At 38.8% G+C, this 26,954-nt stretch overlaps 1 protein-coding gene across 2 annotated transcripts in view; it reads right to left on the bottom strand.

Annotated features, from left to right (window-relative positions):
* Positions 1-755: 755 nt before the first annotated feature.
* The window catches only part of LOC126475458 (integrator complex subunit 5), a 127,567-nt gene continuing 101,368 nt past the window's right edge, over positions 756-26,954 (bottom strand). For both annotated transcript variants that reach the window (XM_050103336.1, XM_050103337.1), the window contains exons 12-16: positions 23,536-23,759; positions 17,216-17,427; positions 6,877-7,039; positions 4,948-5,393; positions 756-1,181 (exon numbers count right to left, since the gene is read on the bottom strand). In XM_050103336.1, coding sequence (XP_049959293.1) covers positions 957-1,181; positions 4,948-5,393; positions 6,877-7,039; positions 17,216-17,427; positions 23,536-23,759 — 1,270 coding nt within the window. In that variant the 3' untranslated portion in view covers positions 756-956. The remainder of the gene's footprint in view (positions 1,182-4,947; positions 5,394-6,876; positions 7,040-17,215; positions 17,428-23,535; positions 23,760-26,954) is intronic.

Below are 26,954 nucleotides of genomic sequence, written 5' to 3'. Positions count from 1 at the left end.
AATTCTGCAGAGCTACTGCCCATATGTTGCTACGCTTCATGGTCTCATCTTTTCTATTAAAATTATCCCTATGTTTACACATTTTAATGGCTTCTCTACATAGCTGTGGATAATAGCTTGTCATCGTAGATAAAATTTTTGTTTCAGAAAACTTCACTTTGAGACTTCCTGGCTGAAGATCATGCTCTGCTACAGCCAGTCTGTCTATAACCCTAGTCGGCAAAAAATTTTGTGTTTCTTTAGCCATGCCCCTTTTTCTACAGTATATATGTCACTCTCAGACGCCAGACTTCTCACTCAGCAAGACTCAACAGAGAACAAATGCCTCTGAAGATTTCCGGCACAAATCCGGATGAAAAGTTAGGAACATGAGAGTTTTGTGGACCACAGCCTTATACCCCAAAAGGTTTACCAGCAGTTATGTCATCCAGTCATGAAAGCCTTCATTCTTTTCCTCCACTACTCTGATTGCAGATGAAGGTCTCCCAAGAACTCTACTGCCAGGCACATTAGGTCAAATAGGCATCAGTCACTGACCATTCTCCTTCATTGGAAGTTTGTATGTTCAATAAATACATCACAACATAGACTGACACACTGGCAACTGATGATACAGAGAGATTATACAGTACAGGGAGAAACAAAATGCAATGTCTGTGTGTTACGGGTTTTTCCATGGTGTCCAACCTCTGTAAATGTTGCATTCTTTTGAAAGATAAGGACAGGTCAAAGAATTTTTAAAAGAAACAAAAAAACATTGTTGAAAATATATTAAAAGTAAGCAAAATATTAAGTATACCTATAGTACACTTCCAATTATCTACACATAGAACACTTTCATGTAATGATAGAGGAATACAAAACACTTTGTCTACACAGTAGATAAGTTCAAAATATACAACATTTTACAAAATTGAGGAGTGAAGGCACCAACATATATTTTTTGCATGTTATTATTATTCTTCTTGTGATGTGGTGTGGAACAACTGAGCATGGAGGCTCCCAAGCTGTTCTATATTGCTCTGTATTATGAATCTCAGCGTGCTGGTATACTGAGGTCCAGGTGTAGAAAGTGTAGGATCCCTCCACATAAGTCCAGTGCTATCTTGGGTGAAAAGAGCAGGAGATGGTACCTGGTCACGCATGTAGTTCCACACGCAGTCTCGCAATAATTGTACAACCTGGGGGGAAAAGCATTGTAGTATTAAGGACTACATAATATTTTTGTGACAGCCACGGTTACAAGCAACATGCATACCATTTCTAACAAAAAATTATGAAACTGGTTCAGTGTTTGTACAGACATTTTGTGTGGGTAAGTGTTACAACTACAAATCCAAAGGTTCCAGGTTTTCGGGTTCAAACCTCAGCTGGTTCACAATTCCTTTTTCTGCCACTTCTTAGTTCTTTCATCTCTGGCAATGATTTACATAAGTGAAAAATGCCAGGTTGCACAGTAGTTTGGAGTTCAGATTAAACTGTGGATCTCCTTATAACTGACTGGTATATCATTGTAAAGGTTTGTGATAGGGATAGGCATGCCACCTTCAATAAGACCATGTCTAGTAAAGCAATGTTCCTCAGAGCTATCTGCTCATCCATCCAGAACAGCACACATCATAAATCATAACTAAAAATCAATGCAAAGTGCCACACATAGCTTTCTTTAACAACAAAAGATGATTTGTAAGCCTTATAACAAGTGTTGGGGATACGGAGAAGCTATTCAGTCATTGAGTGAAACAAATACTTCCTCATATTCTTACACTGCCCAAGTACTGCTCAGGGTATATATAAAATTTTATAGGGGGGGGGGGGGGGGGGGTGTCCACGATAGTGAGGCAAACTAGTCTTATGACCATAAGAAGACAAGGGATTATTGTTTTGCTGAATGTTGTTACATATGGGAATCCACAGGGATGAGAAAGCTGACAAAGAAGCCGACAAGCCACTAAGAAATGTTTTGTAATGCAGTGTACTATTCTACTGCATGCTACTAACTCACAGTTCAGCCAGAAATACAAAACAACAAGCTATACCAAGTGAAGCTGACTACAAGATCCTATCAGATGTAACTTTACTTGCTCGGATGAAAAGAGGTCACGTTAACAAGTCAAAGAATTGGACCACGTCTTTTGACAAATGACTATCTTCTCTGCCGAGTGGTAGTTTCATAATTTAATTGACAATATCTTACTTTTAAAACAAGGTTGTAATTTGTCTTGATAATATCCTGATCTCTACTTTTTGAAATGATGTTATGAATTTATGACAAATTTTGGGGTTCTGTGTGTCAACCAGTTACCTACCCACACCATTTGATCAGCTGTATGTCTCCAAATGGCATGTTCATCCTTTTTTGTAGTTCATCATGAACCAGTCACTGAATCAGTGTTAACAGTTTTGACTGTTGTCTGTTGTACCACTTTCCTTTTAATGTAAGTTTGACAAAGATTCAGGTTTTTATTTACAATATTTATAGATAGTTATACAGCAGAGTGTGTATGTGTTTACTGTTTTATCAAATATGTCTTACTTCTTTTCATTGATATGGGCACTGATGACCAAGTCACATTGTACGAAATATTCATTAACATCAATGAACAGGCTTTGATAACCTTCTGGTGGAGAATGAGAATCAAAAAAATGACACAATTATCCTAGAATGTGGGCACTGGAGATACGCCTGTTCTGTAAAACAGAACAACCAGTAATCTGCAACACTATAAATACTGTATTTAATCGAATCTAAGCCGCACCTGAAAAATGAGACTCGAAATCAAGGAAAAAAAATTTTCCCGAATCTAAGCCGCATCTGAAATTTGAGACTCGAAATTCAAGGGAGAGAAAAGTTTTAGGCCGCACCTCCAAATCGAAACAAAGTTGGTCCATTGTAATATGAGACACAATTTAGGTCGAATGAATGACGATACAGCTACAGTAGTTTGGTTCAAGTCGTAAGCTTAGCAGTTAAGCTTTACCAGGTAGCCACTGCTATGCGTCAGGCGCTCCATCCGTATTTATACGGGAACCCTTCCTTTTTCACGTGCTTCATCTGGTTTAAATCGATTGCTTATTTTTCTTTGATCTGATAAGTGCTGTTCTCTTTGTTATAGGTGTTTACATCACTCTAAGCTGAAAATGCATTATTGTACCGTGTCATGCATTGTTTGTTGCATTCTGATAATGTGTGTTTACGACCTGTCGCCGCTCGCTTTTGTGCGCACTACCGCCGCTTACGATAAAAAAAGAGAGGAATTGTCTCATTAGCGAAACAATGGCAAGAGACTGGTATTTGTTGTTACTTACACTGCTGCTTTCTTTGATAATGATCAACAAGAACCAAATAATAGACTGCATATGATAGAAGATGTTCTGAATGAGAGTTTAGCTAAAATTTTTCGCCGTTTGGAAATCTTTGCAGACGCCTCTTTTATTCATTACATTCTGCACAGAAATTAGAGTCATCTTAGATTTAAAAATCTAGTCAATTGTCGTGCTTCATTTCTGACTGTATCGCTATTAGGCACAAGAATAATACGAATATAAACATGACATGATATGTATATTCTTCCGCGTTTGCTGTTGTCTCACACTAGTTTCGTAGTTTATTAGGCAGACAGGATTTAAATGAGGTAGCAGCAAACATGAAAGAATACATGGCAAAATGTTTATATTCGTATTATTCTTATGGTGAAGAGAATACTACATGTGATTCACAATTCATAAAAGTTCCTATTAGCAACCATCTCTTCTCACAGGTAGGAAAAAATTCAGAACGTAGAGTTGGCCATATTGACAAACATCCCAAACGGTCTTGCCAGTCAGATTTTCATAGTACATCGAAATGCTGCTACATTCGAAGAGGAACAATACGGAATTTGTATTTACTTCTCTGGATAATGTATGAAAATGTAGTGGTCGAAACTCGAGGCGGAGAAAAAAAAAAGCTCGTCTTCCACCTTTTTTTTAAATTTATTTACTGACTCAGAGGTTTTGGCGCCAGTATTTATCTTTGTGCCTGCAAAGCATGCCTGTGTAGCGCTACATATATTCAACAGCTGAAGTTAGTTGTGGCGGCACCTACCAACATTTTTCAGAACTTCCGCTTACTTTGCACTCGATTCTAAGCCGCAGGTGACTTTTTGGATTACAAAAACCGGAAAAAAGTGTGGCTTTGATTCGAGTAAATACGGTAGTGAAGCATAATGCTGGAGATAGTACAAGTGATTCAGTTACACAATTCATGGTATACTTTTGGAAATTGGTCTCTTCAGTTGACAACTATATTAGTACCATTACCTCTCAATGTTTTTATTACAGCAGCCACAGGAAAATTGTGATTGAACCATGGAACACAGAAACAAGTTGATTTGTAAGTTAAATCATACTTCAAAGTAGCATCAATTATCATGGCATGATACACAGTCTTTCAGCAGAATCCTTTCTCAAAATATAGACTGTGATAAATTCTCTAGAAGCCCTGCACTCCAAATTTGCCAAATATAAATATTTTTGAACATATACCACATATGATAGATCTACAGTTCGTATGTCCTAAATTCATTCCAGTAATTTACAAGAATTACATGATCTACACATGACTGCCATTCCTTCTATATCGGCCAATAATCTAAAACTCTGTTTTGTGTGTTTAAGTTTGAACCACCAACACAGTACTTAAGAATGTTGTTATATGATTGTGGGTGATAGAAGTTTGTTATGACCAGTTGTTCTTTTACAACAATTAGTGTTCCATAAAGTAAGGTATTAAGAACTTCTTTACAAGCTTGATAAATCTAGACATAAAACTGTACAAAAATAATTCACAGAATGAAATAAACAAAATACAAAAAGAAAACTATCTCGTCTCAGTTAAAGAATTAGTAACGAATTTTGATTTTTATTTTTAAGGACCAATAAGAGATGTACTGTAATGCTGATTACCTCATGGGAGCGGACACGTGTCACAACATCACCTAAAGCAGACAGTGGTGGTGGAAGAAGCTGGCCTAAGGACATCAGTTCAAGCAGGCGTACTGTAGTTGCAATAATTGCAGGTCGTCGCACCTCCGTCCCTCCACTCCCACTCCACTGAGAAAGTAGTGTGGCTGTTAGCGCACGGAGTAACACAGAGCAGTAGCACAATGCTGGTCGGTGCTGTGCAGTGAAGCGGGCAAGCACCCATGCCAAAGGTCGCTCTTCGAAAACACGTCGAATGTGTAGATCACGTTCCACTGTCACTTTACAAAAGTCCTCCTCTGGCCACGGCAAACCGTTGTACATTACATCAGGCGATATTAGTTCTACAAGCAGCAGGGCGATACTGGTTACAGCCTCTAGAGAAATAGGATGTTGCACAGGCAGTTGATTACCATCCTGGGCTTTGGCAACTGTGAACAAACATACCATTTTTACCAACTGCTGTAAAGAACCATGACACAATAAAAAATGTAAAAAGATATTCTTTAATTTCTTTCTTTCTTTCAATGCTACAATATAATGTACAAAGCAAAAGTCACTGCAATTATGTTATATCTTATAATTAAGCAATAACAACTGAAACTAATTGTCTTTGTATGGAGAGGAATTTGTCCATGAAAGTTATCATCAAACTGAATCCACATACTATTCCAATATTAAGTAGTGAAAATCTTCCATGCCCCTGGAGGGAATTTAGTTTGCAAATCACAGAAGAAAAGAATAGGTTGAGAATATTAGCACAGATTACAGAAAAATGGATACCAAAAGAGGAAAAGGAATAAAAAGAAAGCAACTGAGAAGCAGCACTGGGAAATGACACGGCCTTCTACAAATTGTAAAGCAGAGGCCAAAAAGGAAAAAATAAATAAATAAATACAGGAGAATGGTAGTAGTTATCTCGTGGTGGTGTGGAAATGAAAAGCTCATAGACAACAATGGGAGCAATTACTTAAAGTTGAAGATAGGTAGGTGGCAGGCATCTACAATACGCTGAAGAGGAAATTCTCACTGGAGAAGTTCTGAGGTGCATGTTTATTCCTCTCCATTGTCAGCTTAACTCCTGAAGCCAATAACCTGAGTACATACTCATAGGATGTGAGTGTCTGCACTGACAGTAACCCATCATGTACATGCTAGAGGCAGTCTTGCAGGTAAAACTGTATTACTCTGAAATCTGTTGACAACAGGCGACATACTTCATCAGCTAAGTATACGAATATCTGCACTGAATCACCATAAAGAACTATGTCGGGAAATGAGCACTTCAGAAAAAATAGAAACTACAGACTGTTCTTGTGGAAAGATAAACACGTGTAAAATGGTATGTGAAAATATTTAGCTGGCCAAGTGCAATCTTATGTTTGCTGGGTTATGCATGTTGCTATGTGCATTCCGTCTACACTAGTTTCTATGTTTTGAATGCTCATTTCATATTTGATCAATGTACAAAGGGTATCAATAAATCACATTTATCAAATTGAAGCCACTCATAGCCTCCCTATGAAATCTTTAGTGTAGAAGAATGAGAGAAGGAGGGTAAATATGAGGACAAGAGCCAAAGGTGATACGCAGAACAATAAAATGATCACATGCACTACCTTACCAGAGAAAAGAGGTAATGAAGAGGAAAGACTATAAACAGTATTAACAACAAAATAAGGTTAAAATTCTGGAAAACTTATTGCAGGGAGTAAATTTATCAGATATTGCAAGGTGTCAACAGATCATACAGTGGCACAGAAATAATAGGGCAGTACAAAATGTGATTGAAAAGCACCGCTATTATCAGTAGAAGCTACAGAAGATGAGTAAAGAAGTATAAAACAGAATAAGAAATTAAAATAAAGAAAGGAAATAATGATATGAAATGTATGTACACTAAGTTAGTATTACCATTTGGGTTAGCACAGCATGCTTTGATGACCTCAATTAGCAAGCAAGTATTGTTGGCTACTACATCTGGTGAAAGACAGGCATCTGGATCTGGCTGTGCTTTCGTCTGGTTGTTGGTATGGAATAAGGATGATCGACGTTGTACCACAAGTGCTGTTGTGCCCTGTCAACAGAAGAAATTTTACTACTACTGATTGCAAACAAATAATGAATGAATTTCTTTTACTACTACCGACTGCAACAAATAATGAAAGAATTTCAACATAACAAGTTGCTTCAAACTGAATTACAATTTCTTAGATAAACTTCCCAGGTTTCAGGAGGTAGTAGTCTAGGATCTAAAGATAGGCTAGTGGAGCTGGAGTTAAACTAAACAAAATTACATAAACATGGTCATCAGAAGTGTGGCCTAAAAGCGGATCTAACATACACTCCTGGAAATGGAAAAAAGAACACATTGACACCGGTGTGTCAGACCCACCATACTTGCTCCGGACACTGCGAGAGGGCTGTACAAGCAATGATCACACGCACGGCACAGCGGACACACCAGGAACCGTGGTGTTGGCCGTCGAATGGCGCTAGCTGCGCAGCATTTGTGCACCGCCGCCGCCAGTGTCAGCCAGTTTGCCGTGGCATACGGAGCTTCATCGCAGTCTTTAACACTGGTAGCATGCCGCAACAGCGTGGACGTGAACCGTATGTGCAGTTGACGGACTTTGAGCGAGGGCGTATAGTGGGCATGCGGCAGGCCGGGTGGACGTACCGCCGAATTGCTCAACACGTGGGGCGTGAGGTCTCCACAGTACATCAATGTTGTCGCCAGTGGTCGGCGGAAGGTGCACGTGCCCGTCGACCTGGGACCGGACCGCAGCGACGCACGGATGCACGCCAAGACCGTAGGATCCTACGCAGTGCCGTGGAGGACCGCACCGCCACTTCCCAGCAAATTAGGGACACTGTTGCTCCTGGGGTATCGGCGAGGACCATTCGCAACCGTCTCCATGAAGCTGGGCTACGGTCCCGCACACCGTTAGCCCGTCTTCCGCTCACGCCCCAACATCGTGCAGCCCACCTCCAGTGGTGTCGCGACAGGCGTGAATGGAGGGACGAATGGAGACGTGTCGTCTTCAGCGATGAGAGTCGCTTCTGCCTTAGTGCCAATGATGGTCATATGCGTGTTTGGCGCCGTGCAGGTGAGCGCCACAATCAGGACTGCATACGACCGAGGCACACAGGGCCAACACCCGGCATCATGGTGTGGGGAGCGATCTCCTGCACTGGCCGTACACCACTGGTGATCGTCGAGGGGACACTGAATAGTGCACGGTACATCCAAACCGTCATCGAATCCATCGTTCTACCATTCCTAGACCGGCAAGAGAACTTGCTGTTCCAACAGGAGAATGCACGTCCACATGTATCCCGTGCCACCCAACGTGCTCTAGAAGGTGTAAGTCAACTACCCTGGCCAGCAAGATCTCCGGATCTGTCCCCCATTGAGCATGTTTGGGACTGGATGAAGCGTCGTCTCACGCGGTCTGCACGTCCAGCACGAACGCTGGTCCAACTGAGGCGCCAGGTGGAAATGGCATGGCAAGCCGTTCCACAGGACTACATCCAGCATCTCTACGATCGTCTCCATGGGAGAATAGCAGCCTGCATTGCTGCGAAAGGTGGATATACACTGTACTAGTGCCGACATTGTGCATGCTCTGTTGCCTGTGTCTATGTGCCTGTGGTTCTGTCAGTGTGATCATGTGATGTATCTGACCCCAGGAATGTGTCAATAAAGTTTCCCCTTCCTGGGACAATGAATTCACGGTGTTCTTATTTCAATTTCCAGGAGTGTAAATAAAAATACAGGTCATGTTTTACTACACAGAAATATAGCAAGGAGGAATTCCAGGTGTACATTTTATTGTAAACATGAAAATTTGAAACAATATTGCAGACACTGAAGGCATTTTGGACAGCACAGCAATACTTGTTTTAAAAGTAAACAAAAAGTATTCCTCACAAATTATTGAAGCCATTTGATTCTGATGGGGAAGTAGAAGATCACTTTGATGAGTTACAGAAACTGATAAATGACAGAAAATCCCACTGAAAGATGATAATGGAGGATTTCACTGGGAAAACAGATCAAAACCCAAAGACAGTTCTTCAGTGGAAAATGGAATAAAAAATGCTAGAGGTCATGCATAAGTAGAATATGCCTATAAGAACAGCATGTTTATACTTACAAATTTTTATATAAGAAAAAAATTAAATATAGAATTCACAAGAACAAAAAGTGATTATATTTTATTAAAAAATAAATAAACTATACATATATAATAATCTTACACCACTTTAGAATTTCAAGTGAGCGAAGACTTGTAAAATGCAGAGTAAAAACGAATACATTTACACATTTCCACATGCTCTGCAAGACATTAAACAGTACATGGTGGAGGAACTAGGTACCACTGCTAGTATTCCCTTTCCTTTTCAGTCACAGAGCACGGGAAACGTGACTGCCTCTAAGTCTGGATAGGACACCTAACCTTCTTTATTTTGTTCTGTACAAGCTGCATACTGGAGGTAGTAGAAGTGTTCCCTCAGTCTGTTGCAAAAGCATGTTCTATAACCTTCCTTAACAGCATTTTGCAAAAACATTTTTTTCTGCCTTTCAAGGATTCCCACAACACTCACAGACCATTTCCAATGCACTCTTGTACTGATCACTAAAAAATCTAGCAGCACGCTAATGAAATGATTTCTTTCTTTAATTTGGCCCAGAGTGGATGCCACACACTGCAGCAGTACTCAAGACAAGAAGCTAGAAAGAAACAGATCCATCCAGCAGGAAATTATAAAAAAGAGGTACACAAATTTGAGTTAGGCAAGAAGTTCAGTGCATTACATAATGTAGAATAAACAAGCATAGATCAGAGAGAAAATTATTTAACATAGGTCTGTATGGACACAGCAAAGGAAATTACACTTAAGAAAAAGGCAGTTACAAAAGAGAGAGGAAGAATTTCAGTAGTACAGTATTATCAACAAGATAGAATATGCCAACTTAATCAAATGTATTTGGAAATGAGTTCAAACAGGTGTATGAAGAAAGTCAATATTTCCAGATGTTCATTTAATTATTAACTGCCAAAGTAAACTCATTACCTGGCAAGGGTGGCAGAACCATTGTATTTATGCCCAACAAACAGGGAGGGGAGGTAGCAATACTATACACCACTTCAGTACTCTTACAAGTGGAGAACTGTCACAGGCTACACATCTTGCACATTCTGAATGACGTGCACACTTAGAACATGAATAGAACAGCACAGCTTAGTATTGCTTACTCAAGAAGCTCACTGGCAGTATCCATAGAACTACCTTCTCTACTGATGTCTCTATGTTTCACAGCAGTTGATTTATTATCCTCTGTTTCATTCGCAGATGATCTTGCTGAATGTTTGTTCGAATGTGTGCAAACAAATTTTTTTAGTGTCCTCATCTGTCAAAGCATCTCTCTTCCAGTATGCTTGACATCAAGTCTTCTAATGTCACAACATTAAAAGTCAATATCAAAGGGGACACACACACACACACACACACACACACACACACACACACACACACACACATGACTGGAAAGTCTAGTGGCTATTGTTTCTGCTAGTAACACCAAGATCCCGGGTTTGATTCCCAGTGATCAATTTAAGGGCACTAGTCCATGAATACCACCAGGAGAAACCTTGAAAAAATTGTCAGTTTTCTGAACAGTGTAACTCAAAGAATAATGCTTACCATCTTTTAAGACATCTTTTGGTACCATTTTATTTATGAACCATAGCTTTAGCTCTTACACTTTGTTTTACTAGTAATTTTTGTTGCAAGTGAAATAAACCATGCTAATTATTTATGTAATCATAGGTACACATTACTCAAAATACAAACAAAGTAGAACATTTATTTCTTTTTCTGTAAGTTCTTTACACTATTATCTTTAAAGCAGACTACTGAAATGACAGTGCTGTCATAAATTGTGGTACAAAAAAAATTAAGTATGATTATCCAAAATTATAATATCATTGTTCACAAATGGTTGTATAAAGAAATGCACCAACTACTGAGGAAGCACACTGTTATCAAACAGCCTAAACATATTGGAAAAGGTCATAGAAAAAAGATTGCAGAAAATTCTAGAACACCAATTATAGGAACAGCAGCACGGGTTCAAAAGTAATATGGGAACAATAGATCTCATTTTCTCCCTCTGTCAGTTAAGGGAGAAGTTTTGGGAAAAAGGAAAGGACTTGATAGCAGTATTAGTGGATTTGGACAAAGCATATGACAGTGTACCAAGGGATAAAATATGGGAATGCTTGAGAAAACATAATGTTCCCGATTCATTAATTAAAAAGGCCCAGATGCTGTACAATGGTTGTGAGAGCAGTGTACAAGTAGGAGGTGGAAGATCAAAATTGTTTAAGACAAAGAGAGGTGTTCAGCAAGGCAGTTCGCTCTCCCTTTTACTCTTCATTACACATATGGACACAATCATGAAAGAAATCAAGGAAGAAGAAAATGAAGATCTCAACACATTTGTTTTTGCTGCTGACATCGGCATTTGGGAAGAGATGGAAATGGAGGTTCAGAGGAGACTAGATTACTGGAACACAAAATTTAAAAAATTCAAGTTAACTGTGAGTAGGAACAAGACAGTGGCAATGAAGATGAGCAGGACACCCACACCATGTCACATCATACTGGGAGGGGAGAAGGTTAAATGTGTGAAAAGCTTCAATTATCTGGGTAGCATCACATCATGCGATGGAAGTACCAAACTAGAAGTCTTAAACAGAATAACAAAAGGATCTAGCTTCTTCCACCAAGTACGAAAGCTAATCTGGGACAAGGAAGTCCCTCAAAGAGCCAAACAGACCATGTATAAAATTTATCTCCTGCCAATCATGATGTATAGTCTAGAGGCCTGTGTGATAAATAAGAGAGAAGAGAGTTAAACACATGCATGTGAAATGAAGTTCCTTAGGTCAGCTCTACAATAAACTAGGAGAGACCAAGTTAGGAATGATTTTGTAAGGAGACACCTGCAGGTGACATTGACTACAGAGGAGAGGATGCGTGCTTTGAGACTGAAGTGGTTCGGTCATGTGAAGCGAATGCACCCGACTCGAACTCCATGCCAGTATTTGGAGATGGAGGTACCAGGAAGAAGACCATTTGGGCGGCCTGGAAATAGATGGACAGACCAGGTTAAGGGAGATCTCAAGAGGAGAGGAGTATCATTGGATGTAGTGGAGAGGGAAAGCTATACCAGGACAGAAACCCAAAGGAGGTAAATCATTCATAAAGTTCCTACCCGGCTCGCTGGAAGGAAATCCTGATGGTATCAAAAATTTTGGAAACGAATTCAGGGTTTTTCTTCAAAAAAAAGTATTTTATTTTCAAATGTAAGTCAGGAGAGTAGTCTACTTCTTAGTTAAGCAGGTTTTAAGACACTACAAAATTTCAGCTCTCTATCTTTAATAGTTTTTAGCCAAAGTGTACCAGAACATGAAATAATTTAACTTTCCGAAATTCAAGTTCAAATTGAAACTTGCGTTTTTTTATTAAACTTGCGTGGCACTAATCCATCTCCAGGTCCATGTTCATTTTGTTTCCTGTGTTTTTCTTCCTCTCTTCTCTTGTTCATACTTCTTATTCTTGCTTCTTTGGTGGGTTCCAACATTGATTTTTTTGCTTTGAAGAGTGTCCTTCAGTCAATGGCTATTAGAGCTCTATGCATATTTAGTCCACCATGCACTCTCATCAGTTCCACAACATTAAGCCTTGACACTGCACCATCATTGAAACATAGAACAGCATCAAGTCCACTTATTTTCAAAGTATTTAGTCCTATTAGAACAGTTTTTGGTATCCGTTCCCAAGTACAATTGTTGAAACTTTCATTTGGATTTTGAGTCCTACCATATAAATATTTCTCTAATAATCTTGTGTCACTAATATCCCTATATACGGGTTTTATAACTTCCATTACAGCGGATGGCAAAGAATGTTTATGGTTGTAGGTCTCACCATGATTAACAGCCCTATGGTAGCCAAACCATGGATTACTGCCAGGTGGGCAGAGGGCATAACATGGGTTGCCATCTGTGGAGGATTTATGAAAGAAGGTAGCACATACTGCCTTTTTCATTCCCTCGAGGTCATTTTTATTTTGTCTTGTGGCTTGTCCATAATAATACTACAACCTGTCTATTTTTTCATCTTTAAGCCAACCGCGTCCACTAATGCACTTACCATCAGCTAATTTCTTTCCCTTCAAATTCCTCCTCAAGTTCCGTAATCTTGTATCTAACCTTTTCTGGACATATCCAACACATTCCATTTTTTTCAGTTTTTGTGTCGGCATATGGTTTGGTATCACAAACTTTTGGTACCCTTTTGAGTCTCCATCTCCTAGGCAAGATGTACACATATTTCTCCAATGACTTGTGAAATAACTTCACAACACCTTCAGATTCCACCCCTCCACAATAACCACTAAAATTAATCAAACAGTTATGATTTTCAGTTCCACTAGCACAGCCATGACAGTACTTGGTAATACATTTCACATAAATGACTTTACAATTGTCAAAGGAGGTAGCTGTCACTACACCAGTTAGGGAACTACGGCCTCTTCATTGCCAAGATGCATCCAGGGCTGCAGACATACATGTATTGCTGTCATTCATGCCTACAATTTCCGGAACTGCATTTTTCATACTATTAATTGCTACTTCTTCCTGTCACACCTTGTAGGGGGAACACAGAAAATTCGTGCACTTCTGTACCCTTTGCCTATATGCCTCGTACCATAAGCAAGTTTAATTAATATTTGTGTTATACAGACTCTGTTTGGTTATACCAAAAGTATAACTACATTTGCTTAAATCACAAAAATTACAAATAGTTCTTAATTTTGATGGACAACCTCTTTTAGCACATATCTCCTCAACTACCTTCACACCACTATTGCCACATTCCTTACACTGCAAAGCTTTATTTATTAGTTCAGATAGAGCAGAGAGTTCAACAATGACACAACCTGAATCAATAGTTGGTGCCTCTATATTATCAGCATTAATACTGCCAAGCCCTCTGTCCAAATATTTTAGTTTTAGCTTCGAAGCACTTGGAGTAGTTGAAGGTGATTCAAGTGTTGTATCACGTTATATTTCAGTATTAGCAGAGTTAATCTGTTTGGTGAACAGATTGCCATAAAATTTACATTGTTTAGTACCGCACTACTTAATTCTTCCCATTTCTTTCAAGTGGAATAAGAAACTCACGCACACTAAAAGAAACTCATGCACACAATTACTTCGCTGTCAACAAAATATTCGTGCCAAAACAACAACAATGACTAAACTCTCCGTATAGACAAAAGATAAGCAACTGTAAAGCTTTCGCAGGGTAGCCAACTTAAGGGGCTAGAAAGTCATAAAAACAAAACAAATGAGAGCAAAACTTTATTTTTAACAGAGCTCACTGTGTGCCACAGGGACATTGTGGTGTGTGGAGCCACTTTTAAATTCCTCTAATTGAGGTACTTTCTGTGGTCCACTTTCCTGGGAGTAAACTTTTTCTCATTCAGAAAATTACAGAGAATTTTTTAAGACAAAAATTTTAAAAAATTTATTTTTTGACAGTTACTCATGTACAAGTCCCCTCAAATATTTCTTCTGGTGGAAAGGTATGTACAGAGGTACTCTCAGCCTTATAGTCTAATTGAAAAGGTACTTGAATACAAAAGCAATGAAACAGACAAGCAAGTCACTGAAGTAACACTACGCCGAAAGGCTACGATTTTGGTCTAGATAGTACGGTGGCGGTAGGTAGGGAATTATTTTCTTGAAAAGGAGGGGGTCTGAGCTCTTGAATTAATGCCAAAAGTTCAGCTTTCCTTGTCTCTAAGTTCTTTTAATTTTGTTCTGCCCATTTCTACATGATAGCCTGCAGCTTTCCTGTGATAGTCAGAGGAGAAGTGAACACGAAATGAAGCTCTGCATTCATAACAATGTTACGCTGCCTGGCATTGTTGTTTGTAGGTACTCTTTGAATACTGCCACTCTGCAACATTTATTCACAGCATAGTATGAATGAATCTGTGCTTTGTCTAAATAAACCACTGGCCACTGTTATTCCAGAGCTTCATTTTTTCATACATTGCTGTTTTTACATCTGCTCTCATCCACATGCAATGGCTCCTTTATTCTGGCACCTTTTGAAATCAAATACGGCAGCTGTAACAGTATTTCACAACATTTCTTTGCTAGCTTGGTAGTCCAGTTCCGTGTGATAAAACTTATTAAGTCAGGGTTTATACATGGATAGGGAAACAAATTTCCTGGATTTTTCTCAAGTTTCCTTGTTAAATCATATTTTTTCCCCTTGCAAAAATAAACATTTTCCTAAGTGAAAATACACTTTCCCTGTGTTCAGTGACAGTATATTTTCCCTCAGAACTGAAAAATTCAATTCTTTGAATGATAAATGTATTATACACCACTCCCCACACTTAGGAAACAAAACCCAGAAAAAAAAGAAAAGAAAGGAAAAAAAAATGCATTTTGGAAAGATCTTTGATATGCAGTAATATGAACACTATAAATTTTCGTATTACAAAAGTATAAATACGAATTCCACCAAACACAACATGTTAGATTCCGAAATACTGAAATCCAGATTGTGATGTGCTTTTATCAACCAGTCATAGCTCATGCCATGTTAACTCACCACTAAATGAAAGCAGATACTCAGAACATAGGATACATGATGTAGTCAGCCAACAGCAACATCACTGTTAAGCAGAGTGAGAACACATACAGGAGAAGTTCATTGTTTACATTAATGTATGCATCGTATAGCTACAAACTTTCACATATGTTTTTTTTTCTTTTTTTTGCATGTGTTACCCTTTAAGATATATCAAACACAAATGTGCCAGTAAAATATTGAATGATGGCATTAAGGTCTTGTCTTCCGGGCTCAAAATTTTTCTCAGTGGCTGGTCCTCAAAAAATGTTAAGTTTTGAATGACATCCAAACACTCTTTGATTTAAGAAATTCATCACACATTCTCACATTAACATAATTCACCTTAAGTAAAAGGAAATTTACTTTGAAAGTAATGTTTCTCAAACCACCATTTGCAATATTTTTCCCACAACCTGTTAGAAAAACAGCTGTGATGTCATGCTTATCAAAAGCAGTTGTTATGAGGTATTGCCCAGTCTATGTCCTAAATCCTTTGACACATTTTGCTGTTGGCGAACACTTATCTGTGCTCTGTATTTTGTTGTTGTAAATGGCGCATTTTCTTTGCAACTTAAGTTTAACATTAGTGTTCTTCTATTGCCTATGTTCCATTTCTGCAGTATTGTTGTACAGTAGCAGGCTAAAGTAAAATTCTTTGTTAGAGCATCAGTTCTTTTCAGTTGAAATTACAAAAATTTAACTCAAAACCAAGCAATGAAAAATTCCTGGAATTCTAAAAAATTCCTGGCTTTTTCCTAGTTTTCTCCCGGATGAAACATTTATCGACTTTCTATCAAATTTCCCGGTTGTTTCAAGAAGTATCCGTCCTACAAGTTTTTGTGAAGATGGTATTTCCTTGTATTGTAGGTTTCCTGGGAAGGTATTTTTTGCAATCACTTTTAACTCTTGCACTGTGAGGTAACAACACATGCTACTTTGAACTGGAGCATGACCAAGTTAGTTCCTGAATCAGCACATCCTCTTCTAGATACAGGCATTATTATTTCCTGGCCTGCACATTAATCTGACATTCTGACATTTATCATGGGATGGATATGCTTGATTGGTAAATTCTTCATCACAGCCTGTCAACAGTTGATGCCTCATAGACATTATGTGAAAGTAAATTCTTCAGGGAAACATCTCTGGCCACTTAGCTTTTATGTCACTGTGTTTAGAGGCTACAAATTCTCAGAGACAGAGATCTTACACAGTTCTGCAATCCTAATCATATAAGAACTTTCACATATCCAATATTTGGCACAAAGTTCATTTCAGCAACAGAAATCCTTCTTCATATTGCAGTGTTTACAAACTTCAGTGTTTGATGGAAAGGTAGCCTTTGAGACACAACCGGCTCATGACTTATCCATGGAAATAGGAAAATTAAACATTTTTGTGGAAAGATGCACCAGAAATGAATATTTCAATTTTCATTTGAAATTCACTGAACATAACCTTTACTGTAAAATACGACAGAACATATAGTTACTAACAATAAACAACTTTTAAAATGATATACCTGTTTGTGGTGTTCATCCAATAAACTAATATCTTCCTGCACTGGGCAGCCAGATTCTAATGGAGCTCCAAAGAGATATGCATATTTAGTACTAAAAAGAGACTCTTCAACCAGCTGCCTTAGTGCCAACACTCGAGCTGGTGCACTGTTCACCGACATGTGAGAGAAGAGTTGACAACAAATTTCTGTCCCACTCTGTTGTTTTACTGGATCTGTAATAATAAGTCCACAATTTAGTATAATGAGAGAAAAAAGAAACACTAAATTAAATCAAAAGATCTTTGTCTGCACTTGTTGTCATAACAGGATCTCTATCATCTTAAAGTTTGAGGGACCTGACCCTCCATTCTAACCTTCCTCTCCCCTTCCGAATAAAGGACTTATGTTTTGGAAGCTAGGATACATTTTTCTACTTTCACAAATGTTTATCACCAGTGATACGAATTTCCCATTCTGAATGTATGGACTGGCGAGCCACACTGCCTCTTTGTAATTTTACAGAAATAATAAATTACACATATCTTAAAGACAGTCAGCAGAAAATAATTTATTATGTAAGTGATGAAGATGAGAGAGCTTTGAAGGCGGTTGGAGTGGAGTGTGGGGGGGTAAGACAGACGTGGTTAATAGCAAACCAAGGAACAGGAACACAATCTTTTGTTTCATAATTAGTCATGAATATTGCTACATGTGATACAGGCTGGCTTTCAGCAATGGGAATATTTGCATGAGGAGAGCTACAGTGTGTTCAGGTTCAAGCAAGGTGCTTCTTCTGATTAGTAATTGGAAAATTATTTCTGTAATTTCAAGAAGCAACTCTCACAACTTACATTTTCTGCCATACATGTACCTTTTCCTAGGAAACTTGTGGAAATACTGTATGAACTTATATGAATGAGTGCCTTATACATACTTATGTGCTACAGATTTTTCAAATCTTCAAAAATAAATGAGAACTATTAACAAAATAAGCTGACAATTTTATTCAAATTCAATATATTCAAACAGTTATTAAAATTTACTATACACAAAAGTGTTTGTACTCAAACAGTTAACCATATCAGATAAACATGCATTTCATTTTTCAAGTGATTTTTAAAAGAGAGAATACAGTCATTAAACAATTTGTGGAATGAATGATTTCATAGCTTTTGCTACACATATCTGAAAATTGGGCCAAAGATAAACACAAGTATTTTGCATCTTTTGGCCAAATATCTTCTCATCTTCTCTCTGCCACTTATGATGGGGTAAAAAAAAAGGAACTATTTTTTAAAAGCTATATATTTTCAAATTTTTTCTACATCTACATCTACATCAACATCCATACTCCGCAAGCCACCTGACGGTGTGTGGCGGAGGGTACAATGAGTACCTCTATCGGTTCTCCCATCTATTCCAGTCTCGTATTGTTCGTGGAAAGAAGGATTGCCGGTATGCTTCTGTGTGGGCTCTAATCTCTCTGATTTTATCCTCATGGTCTCTTCGCGAGATATACGTAGGAGGGAGCAATATACTGCTTGACTCCTCGGTGAAGGTATGTTCTCGAAACTTTAACAAAAGCCCATACCGAGCTACTGAGCGTCTCTCCTGCAGAGTCTTCCACTGTAGTTTATCTATAATCTCTGTAACGCTTTCACGATTACTAAATGATCCTGTAACGAAGCGCGCTGCTCTCCATTGGATCTTCTCTATCTCTTCTATCAACCCTGTCTGGTACGGATCCCACACTACTGAGCAGTATTCAAGCAGTGGGTGAACAAGCGTACTGTAACCTACTTCCTTTGTTTTCGGACTGCATTTTCCTAGGATTCTTCCAATGAATCTCAGTCTGGCATCTGCTTTACCGACGATCAACTTTATATGATCATTCCATTTTAAATCACTCCTAATGCGTACTCCCAGATAATTTGTGGAATTAACTGCTTCCAGTTGCTGACCTGCTATTTTGTAGCTAAATCATAAGGGATCTATCTTTCTATGTATTCGCAGCACATTACACTTGTCTACATTGAGATTCAATTGCCATTCCCTGCATCATGCGTCAATTCGCTGCAGATCCTCCTGCATTTCAGTACAATTTTCCGTTGTTACAACCTCTCAATACACCACAGCATCATCTGCAAAAAGCCACAGTGAACTCCCAATGTCATCCACAAGGTCATTTATGTATATTGTGAATAGCAACGGTCCTATGACACTCCCCCACGGCACACCTGAAATCACTCTTACTTCGAAAGACTTCTCTCCATTGAGAATGACATGCTGTGTTCTGTTATCTAGGAACTCTTCAATCCAATCACACAATTGGTCTGATAGTCCATATGCTCTTACTTTGTTCATTAAACGACTGTGGGGAACTGTATCGAACGCCTTGCGGAAGTCAAGAAACACGGCATCTACCTGTGAACCTGTGTCTATGGCTCTCTGAGTCTTGTGGACGAATAGCGCGAGCTGGGTTTCACATGACCGTCTTTTTCGAAACCTATGCTGATTCCTACAGAGTAGATTTCTAGTCTCCAGAAAAGTCATTATACTCGAACATAATACGTGTTCCAAAATTCTACAACTGATCGACATTAGAGATATAGGTCTATAGTTCTGCACATCTGTTCGACGTCCCTTCTTGAAAACAGGGATGACCTGTGCCCTTTTCCAATCCTTTGGAACACTACGCTCTTCTAGAGACCTACGGTACACCGCTGCAAGAAGGGGGGCAAGTTCCTTCGCGTACTCTGTGTAAAATCGAACTGGTATCCCATCAGGTCCAGCGACCTTTCCTCTTTTGAGTGATTTTAATTGTATCTCTATCCCTCTGTCGTCTATTCCGATATGTACGATTTTGTCATCTGTGCGACAATCTAGAGAAGGAACTACAGTGCAGTCTTCCTCTGTGAAACAGCTTTGGAAAAAGACATTTAGTATTTCGGCCTTTAGTCTGTCATCCTCTGTTTCAGTACCATTTTGGTCAGAGTTTACAAAACAACCTATCCCCTTAAAATACTCTCCATTACAACTAATACATTTGTTCCACCAGTGCTTCCACTGTTCGAAATATTTTTTGTAGTCATCTTTAGAAATGGCTGACAAGTCCTCCCTTGTTTTTTTTTTTCTTGACCTCTTCAATGTTATCAAATTTGTGTCCTTTCACAGCCCTTTTCATGAATGTAAATAAGAAAAAGTTACACGGAGACAGGTCTGGAGAGTAAGGTGTGTGGGGCAGTGGAACCATGCCATTTTTTGCCAAACAATAACAGAGATAGCTGTGTGTGTGCAGGTGCATTGTCATGGTGGAAGAACCAATCTCCTGTCTGCCACAAATCGTGTCCTTCTTGATGAACACCGCTGCGCAATCTTCTTAAAACTTCCAGACAACAGGTTTGATTGATGGTCTGACCTGGGGGAACAAACTCTGAATGAACTATGCCCTCAGCATCAAAAAAGCAAATCAGCATAGTTTTGATGTTTGATTTGACTTGACGAAGATTTTTTGGATGGGATGACAACACCTTCCATTGGCTTTACTGTTGCTTTGTTTCTACGTCATAACCACAGCACCATGACTCATCACCAGTAATGGCCTTTGACAGAAAATCTGGATCAGTTTCAAGCTGTTTCATAGCACAACATGTTTCAACTCAGACATTTCTTTTGATTGTCAGTCATAACTCGAGGAACAAACTTGGCAGCAAACCTCCTCATTCCCAAATATTCACTTAAAGTTTGCTAAACTGAGCTCCAAGATAGCCCACTAATCTCTGACAGTTCATCAATTGTCTGTCGATGATCTGTGAGCACAAGCTCTTGAATTTTTTCAATATTTTCGTCAATTTGGACAGTTGATGGACATCCAGAATGAGGTTGTCATCAGTCGACATGTCACCATTTTTAAATTGAGCGAACTACTCGTAAACTGGAGGTTTTCCCACAGCGTCATCTTCGCAAGCTGTTTTAATCATTAAAACATTTCAGCAGCATTTATACCAAGTAGAAAACAAAATTTCACAGCTGCACATTGTTCACTTAAAACTTGCCCTCATAAAAAATGAAACAAGAACAAAACAGCACTAGCAAAAACAATCACTACAGATGAACAGAACAAAACAGGTCGACAACACAGGCGGCACTGAACTGGCAAAGAGTTGCACTACACACGCCTAGTGGCACAAATGGGTACTACATAAGCTCCGCCCACTGCAATGTCATTCCATTTTTTTGAGTACCCTCTCATATAGTTTATTAGCAGACATAGTTAAACAACTACAGCATTGCATTTTTTGAAGCCGTTCTCAGTCACGACATAACAAGAAAGAAAGGTGCCAGAGACAAACTTTAAAACTAAATTGAAATTATTTTTGCTGGACAGCAACTTCTACTTAAACAGATGAGTTTTAAAAGTGACTGACATGAATCCATATATATGAATCATCAACCAATAATTGAATCATTTAACGTCATTTCAAACAGACTGGTATTATTTAATGCATTAAGTAGGAAAGATGAAAACAAAGGCAACAACTCAACATACAGTAGGAGCACTTAAGCAATGTTTTAAGTCTCTTGTATATGTCTATCAGCTGATCAACTGATCAACTTTATAGTGAGTTGTCACCATAACACATAAAACGATGAATAGTTTTGGATTTAGAAGTAACAGCAGTGACAAATCACAAAGTTTTGAAAGGTGTCTATTATTTCCTGATGAACAACTAGAATGCTGCAGAATGGGTGTTCCTCATCTGATGTCAGATATCTGACATTAACCATGAATCATTAGTGAGTGTGTAAAAGCTTGCACCCAAGCCTGTAGGAGTTGCTGTTCACATGACTTGCATTCTTCTGTCTGGACAGGGCACTTATCAATGCTGTTGATCATAAATTAACCTCTGACTGGCTATTTAAAAAAGAAAAAATATATTTTTTTTATTTACAATCTTTACTTACATGCTGAAATTACTTCTCCATAGCTGCCACCCAAATTCAAACATATTTTGTACTGTGACCCTAGTTACTTTATCCCGTCATAAAAGAATAGTTCTGATTGGTGCCTTAGGCAGTTGTCGACAGCATCCTTGAGCTCTTTGTTGGTCATGAAGTGCTGAGTAGCCTGCCACACCTTCAACTTGGGCAAAAGATGAATGTCACTTGTGTCCAAACTAGGAAGGATGTTACAAATTTCCCCACCCAAAAATTCTGAGCTTTTACTTTGTTAACTCACAGTATTGCACTGCACACTGTAGTGAAGGAGAATGATTCCTTCATTAATCATCCTGAACTGTTCGTTTTACATTGACCTGTGCAATTTCATAAGTATCACAATAAACCAGTGACATCGGTCATATGTCAACATGTTGAACAAATTCATCAATCACATCTGAATGTCTTCCTCAACCACTTTCATCATGCACAGCTGTATGACAAGCCTTGAATTTTCTGCACCACCACCTCACAACACCTCCACTCATAATTACATTTCTATATGTACAACACAACTGACAATGAATCACAGTGGCATTGGTTTCTTAGCTTGCATGAAGTGAATGACAGAAAGTACCTCATAACTGCAGGCAGACAAAATAACCCTGCCCGCTTCAATCACTTACTGCTTACACACTGATGAACAAAACAGACAACTGACTGATGCAACATGCCCTAGAAATTCTCTTTCTCCAACCACACAAGTGCCATGAAGCTACAAGCATAAGTTTATTTTTAATAGCCAAGTGGAGGTTAATTCATGAATAACCTCTGTTAAAGTTTCCAAACATCATCTATCATCTTCATGTGAACAGCTAGAGCAATGAGTGCATTGTCCTACATGTTGCAGAATGGGTGTTCTTCATTCCAAATCAGGTATCTGACATTAAACATGAATCAGTTGTGAAGACAGAAAAGGTTCCCACAAAGTTGTAGGAGTCAGTGTTCACACGATTTGCATTCTGTACTTTGGAGAGTGCACTTAAGACACTGTTATTAAAAAGTCCAAACAAATCACAACACAAGCAAAAGATCAGCTTGGTTTGGCAAATGAGCACCTAGATCTTCACGTGGGCAGGATCCATGCCACAAATGTGTATTTATCAGACAATATGGGAAATGCAGTATTACATTTTATAGCAATGTTTGTGATATTTCAAGTGTATTGGAAACAATAAGAAATCAGTGTTGTCAGAGCACAGCCCAAACAATAATTATTCATTTGTTTACTGGACCACTAAGCATTTAAATGTAAATGCCTAATTCCCTATCTCCATACAATTATCGGAAAGTTATTTTATCAATACTAGACTGTGGTGAGTATTTCAGTTGTAGGAAAATACCAGGTTCAGTGACGCAGATGAAGAAATATGAAACTGTAGCACGTGCCAGCTGTAAAACGTCATGTGTTGGCAAAGGCAGCAGCTGGAGTGCAGCTGCCAGTGAATGGGCTGCAGCAATGGATGGTGGACTGACAAGTAACTGAGCAGCCTGAGACAAATTGGACAGCAATGCTCTAGACACAAGTCCACATCTCAGGTATGGTGATTTTCCACTTTTCTCCCACCTGTAAAAAGCATTAATTTTATTATATTAAAATCTTGTAGATGGAATGGACACGATACAATCAATAAATTCCCTCAAGTGATCTGCAAGGGATAAATAATGGAGATTCTTAATCATTAAAATGTGTCTAAGAAAGGTTAATTATATACCAATCTATATCTCCAAATATCTCAAAGAAATTGAACTAATGCAAAATTACAACAATATTCCAAGGAAAGTGACTGAAAATGCAGTAAAAGTGTATATGTTGGACAAAATTAATTACCTGGGTAACAAAATCAAAATTATGTGGGATGTAATAAAAAGTGAGACAGCTGTAGCTTCCTCCAGGCCTCCAATTCTGTGGTTACTCTTACTAATGACTACATAAATTTGCAATGATACTTCATGAATACTGAGTAGACAGCCTGAACATCTGCTCTTGTTGAGGCTATGAGTAGCATCAAATAGTTACCGTTACTTGTGAGGAAATAATTGTATTGTCTATAGCAATTGTAGAACTCAAGATGATAATTACATAACTAGAAAATAAAATTTCATTTGCTGATGAAAATATCTCAGGTAAATTCATGAAGTTAACGAAATAAAACACTGTATTAAATGCTTTCATTGCACTAGTCATGTTAACTCTACATAAAAGTCCAAGGGTCCAAAGAAATAAAATAGCTACAAATGTGTAAATTGGTGTACTGCCCATTGAGACCAGATATTCCAGTGACTCTACTGATGATGTCATTTAAAGCAAATTTGTTTCAATCCTGGAGTGTAATATGGGACATACCCTCTGCTATCTTGCTGTCTCTCAGTTCACTCCCACACACTGCTAAGTGTGTAGCCCCCATATCTCTACCCAAGAGTGAACCCTGCTAGGACTTGTGAATGCTAAAATATTTTTGGGATTTACAGCAAATGGCTTTAGGTATACTTGCTACTAGAAAACATACAATAAATGTTTTGGCTTCTTTCAAACTGATACTGAATTAATACATCTGTCTATTTGGTGGAGCATGATGCAAGTTCACTTTACAAAAATATTTTATTTATTTATTTTGCCCCTGGGAGGAATGGGAAAAATGGAGGGAGAGCTGCTCTCTCCTGTTCATCAGTGGATATGCCATTGTCTCTAGAAAGCGTTGTGAACATACAGTCCAATTTCCATAGCCTCTTTGATGATCTGAGATACAATACCTTAGGGTGTGTTCAAATCTGCTCAAAAAAGAACTTGCATTATTCATAACAAACTCAAAAGGTTGTGTTTAGCAAAACAAATTTTTTCTGCATTTCTGTACTGTATGTGCTACTGATGTTTGCAAGTGATGAGGGTTGGCACGTGTCTGGCTTTTTACGGTCAAGTCCAGCCAAATACACTGATGTAAAAAAATCGTAATACCAAGAAGGAGCTGTGCGACACAACCAAAAGTTGGTAGTGTGTCTCTACATATGAAAGATGACATCTATTCAAATTTCATACCAGCTAAATAGAAGTGGCACTAGTAGTACCACTATGAGGATGCAAATCAAGTTTGCTTTAAATAAACGCTGTAATGGTATGGGCATTAGTTATCTTTGAGATTGGAAATGGTGAGTTCATGTTAGTCATTAATACCTTTAAGGCAACAAAGATGCCATTATCAACACCTCACCGAGTTTGAATGAGATCACATAATAGAGCCACGAGAAGCTGGATGTACCTTCTGTGGTAGTGCAGGAAAACTTGGCAGGAATGTAACCACTGTACATGATTGTTGGCAGTGGTGGTCATGAGACTGTATGGTCACAAGAGGACTGGGCTCTGCATGGTTGCACAGCATTGCGATGAGGAAAGACCCATTGTGTTTGGCGTATGGCTCTGGTGCATCAACCTGCATTTGTAGCAGCAATGTGAGCAACTATTGGCATGAAAATGGCACAACAAACTGTTACAAATCAGTTATTTCAAGGACTGCTCCAAGCCAGACTCCCTGCAGCGTCTACTCCACAGACACAGAAACACCACCATTTGCAACTTCAGTGGTGTCAAGTGAGAGCTCTTTGAAGGGCAGGGTGTTTTCTGATGAAAGTTGGTTCTGCCTCGGTGCCAGAAATGGCCATGTGTTGGTTAGGAGGAGGCCAGGTGAAGGTCTGCAACCAACCTGTCTGCATGATAGATGCACTGGACCAACATCTGGGGATGGGGTCTGGGGTGCAATTTAGTATGACAGCAGGAGCACTCACATGCCTATTCCATACATGTTGTTGTTGTTGTTGTTGTTGTTGTTGTTGTGGTCTTCAGTCCTGAGACTGGTTTGATGCAGCTCTCCATGCTACTCTATCCTGTGCAAGCTTCTTCATCTCCCAGTACCTACTGCAACCTACATCCTTCTGAATCTGCTTAGTGTATTGATCTCTTGGTCTCCCCCTACAATTTTTACCCTCCACACTGCCCTCCAATGCTAAATTTGTGATCCCTTGATGCCTCAAAACATGTCCTACCAACCGACCCCTTCTTCTAGTCAAGTTGTGCCACAAACTTCTCTTCTCCCCAATTCTATTCAATACCTCCTCATTAGTTACGTGATCTACCCACCTTATCTTCAGCATTCTTCTGTAGCACCACATTTCGAAAGCTTCTATTCTCTTCTTGTCCAAACTGGTTATCGTCCATGTTCCACTTCCATACATGGCTACACTCCATACAAATACTTTCATAAACGACTTCCTGACACTTAAATCTATACTCGATGTTAACAAATTTCTCTTCTTCAGAAACGATTTCCTTGCCATTGCCAGTCTACATTTTATATCCTCTCTACTTCGACCATCATCAGTTATTTTACTCCCTAAATAGCAAAACTCCTTTACTACTTTAAGTGTCTCATTTCCTAATGTAATCCCCTCAGCATCACCCGATTTAATTTGACTACATTCCATTATCCTCGTTTTGCTTTTGTTGATGTTCATATTATATCCTCCTTTCGAGACACTGTCCATTCCGTTCAACTGCTCTTCCAAGTCCTTTGCTGTCTCTGACAGAATTACAATGTCATCGGTGAACCTCAAAGTTTTTACTTCTTCTCCATGAATTTTAATACCTACTCCGAATTTTTCTTTTGTTTCCTTCACTGCTTGCTCAATATACAGATTGAATAACATCGGGGAGAGGCTACAACCCTGCCTCACTCCCTTCCCAATCACTGCTTCCCTTTCATGCCCCTCA

This window comes from Schistocerca serialis, chromosome 4 (assembly GCF_023864345.2).
Source record: "Schistocerca serialis cubense isolate TAMUIC-IGC-003099 chromosome 4, iqSchSeri2.2, whole genome shotgun sequence".
In the NCBI taxonomy this organism is placed as follows: Eukaryota; Metazoa; Arthropoda; class Insecta; order Orthoptera; family Acrididae; genus Schistocerca; species Schistocerca serialis.
This window is presented reverse-complemented; position numbering and strand designations above follow the sequence as displayed.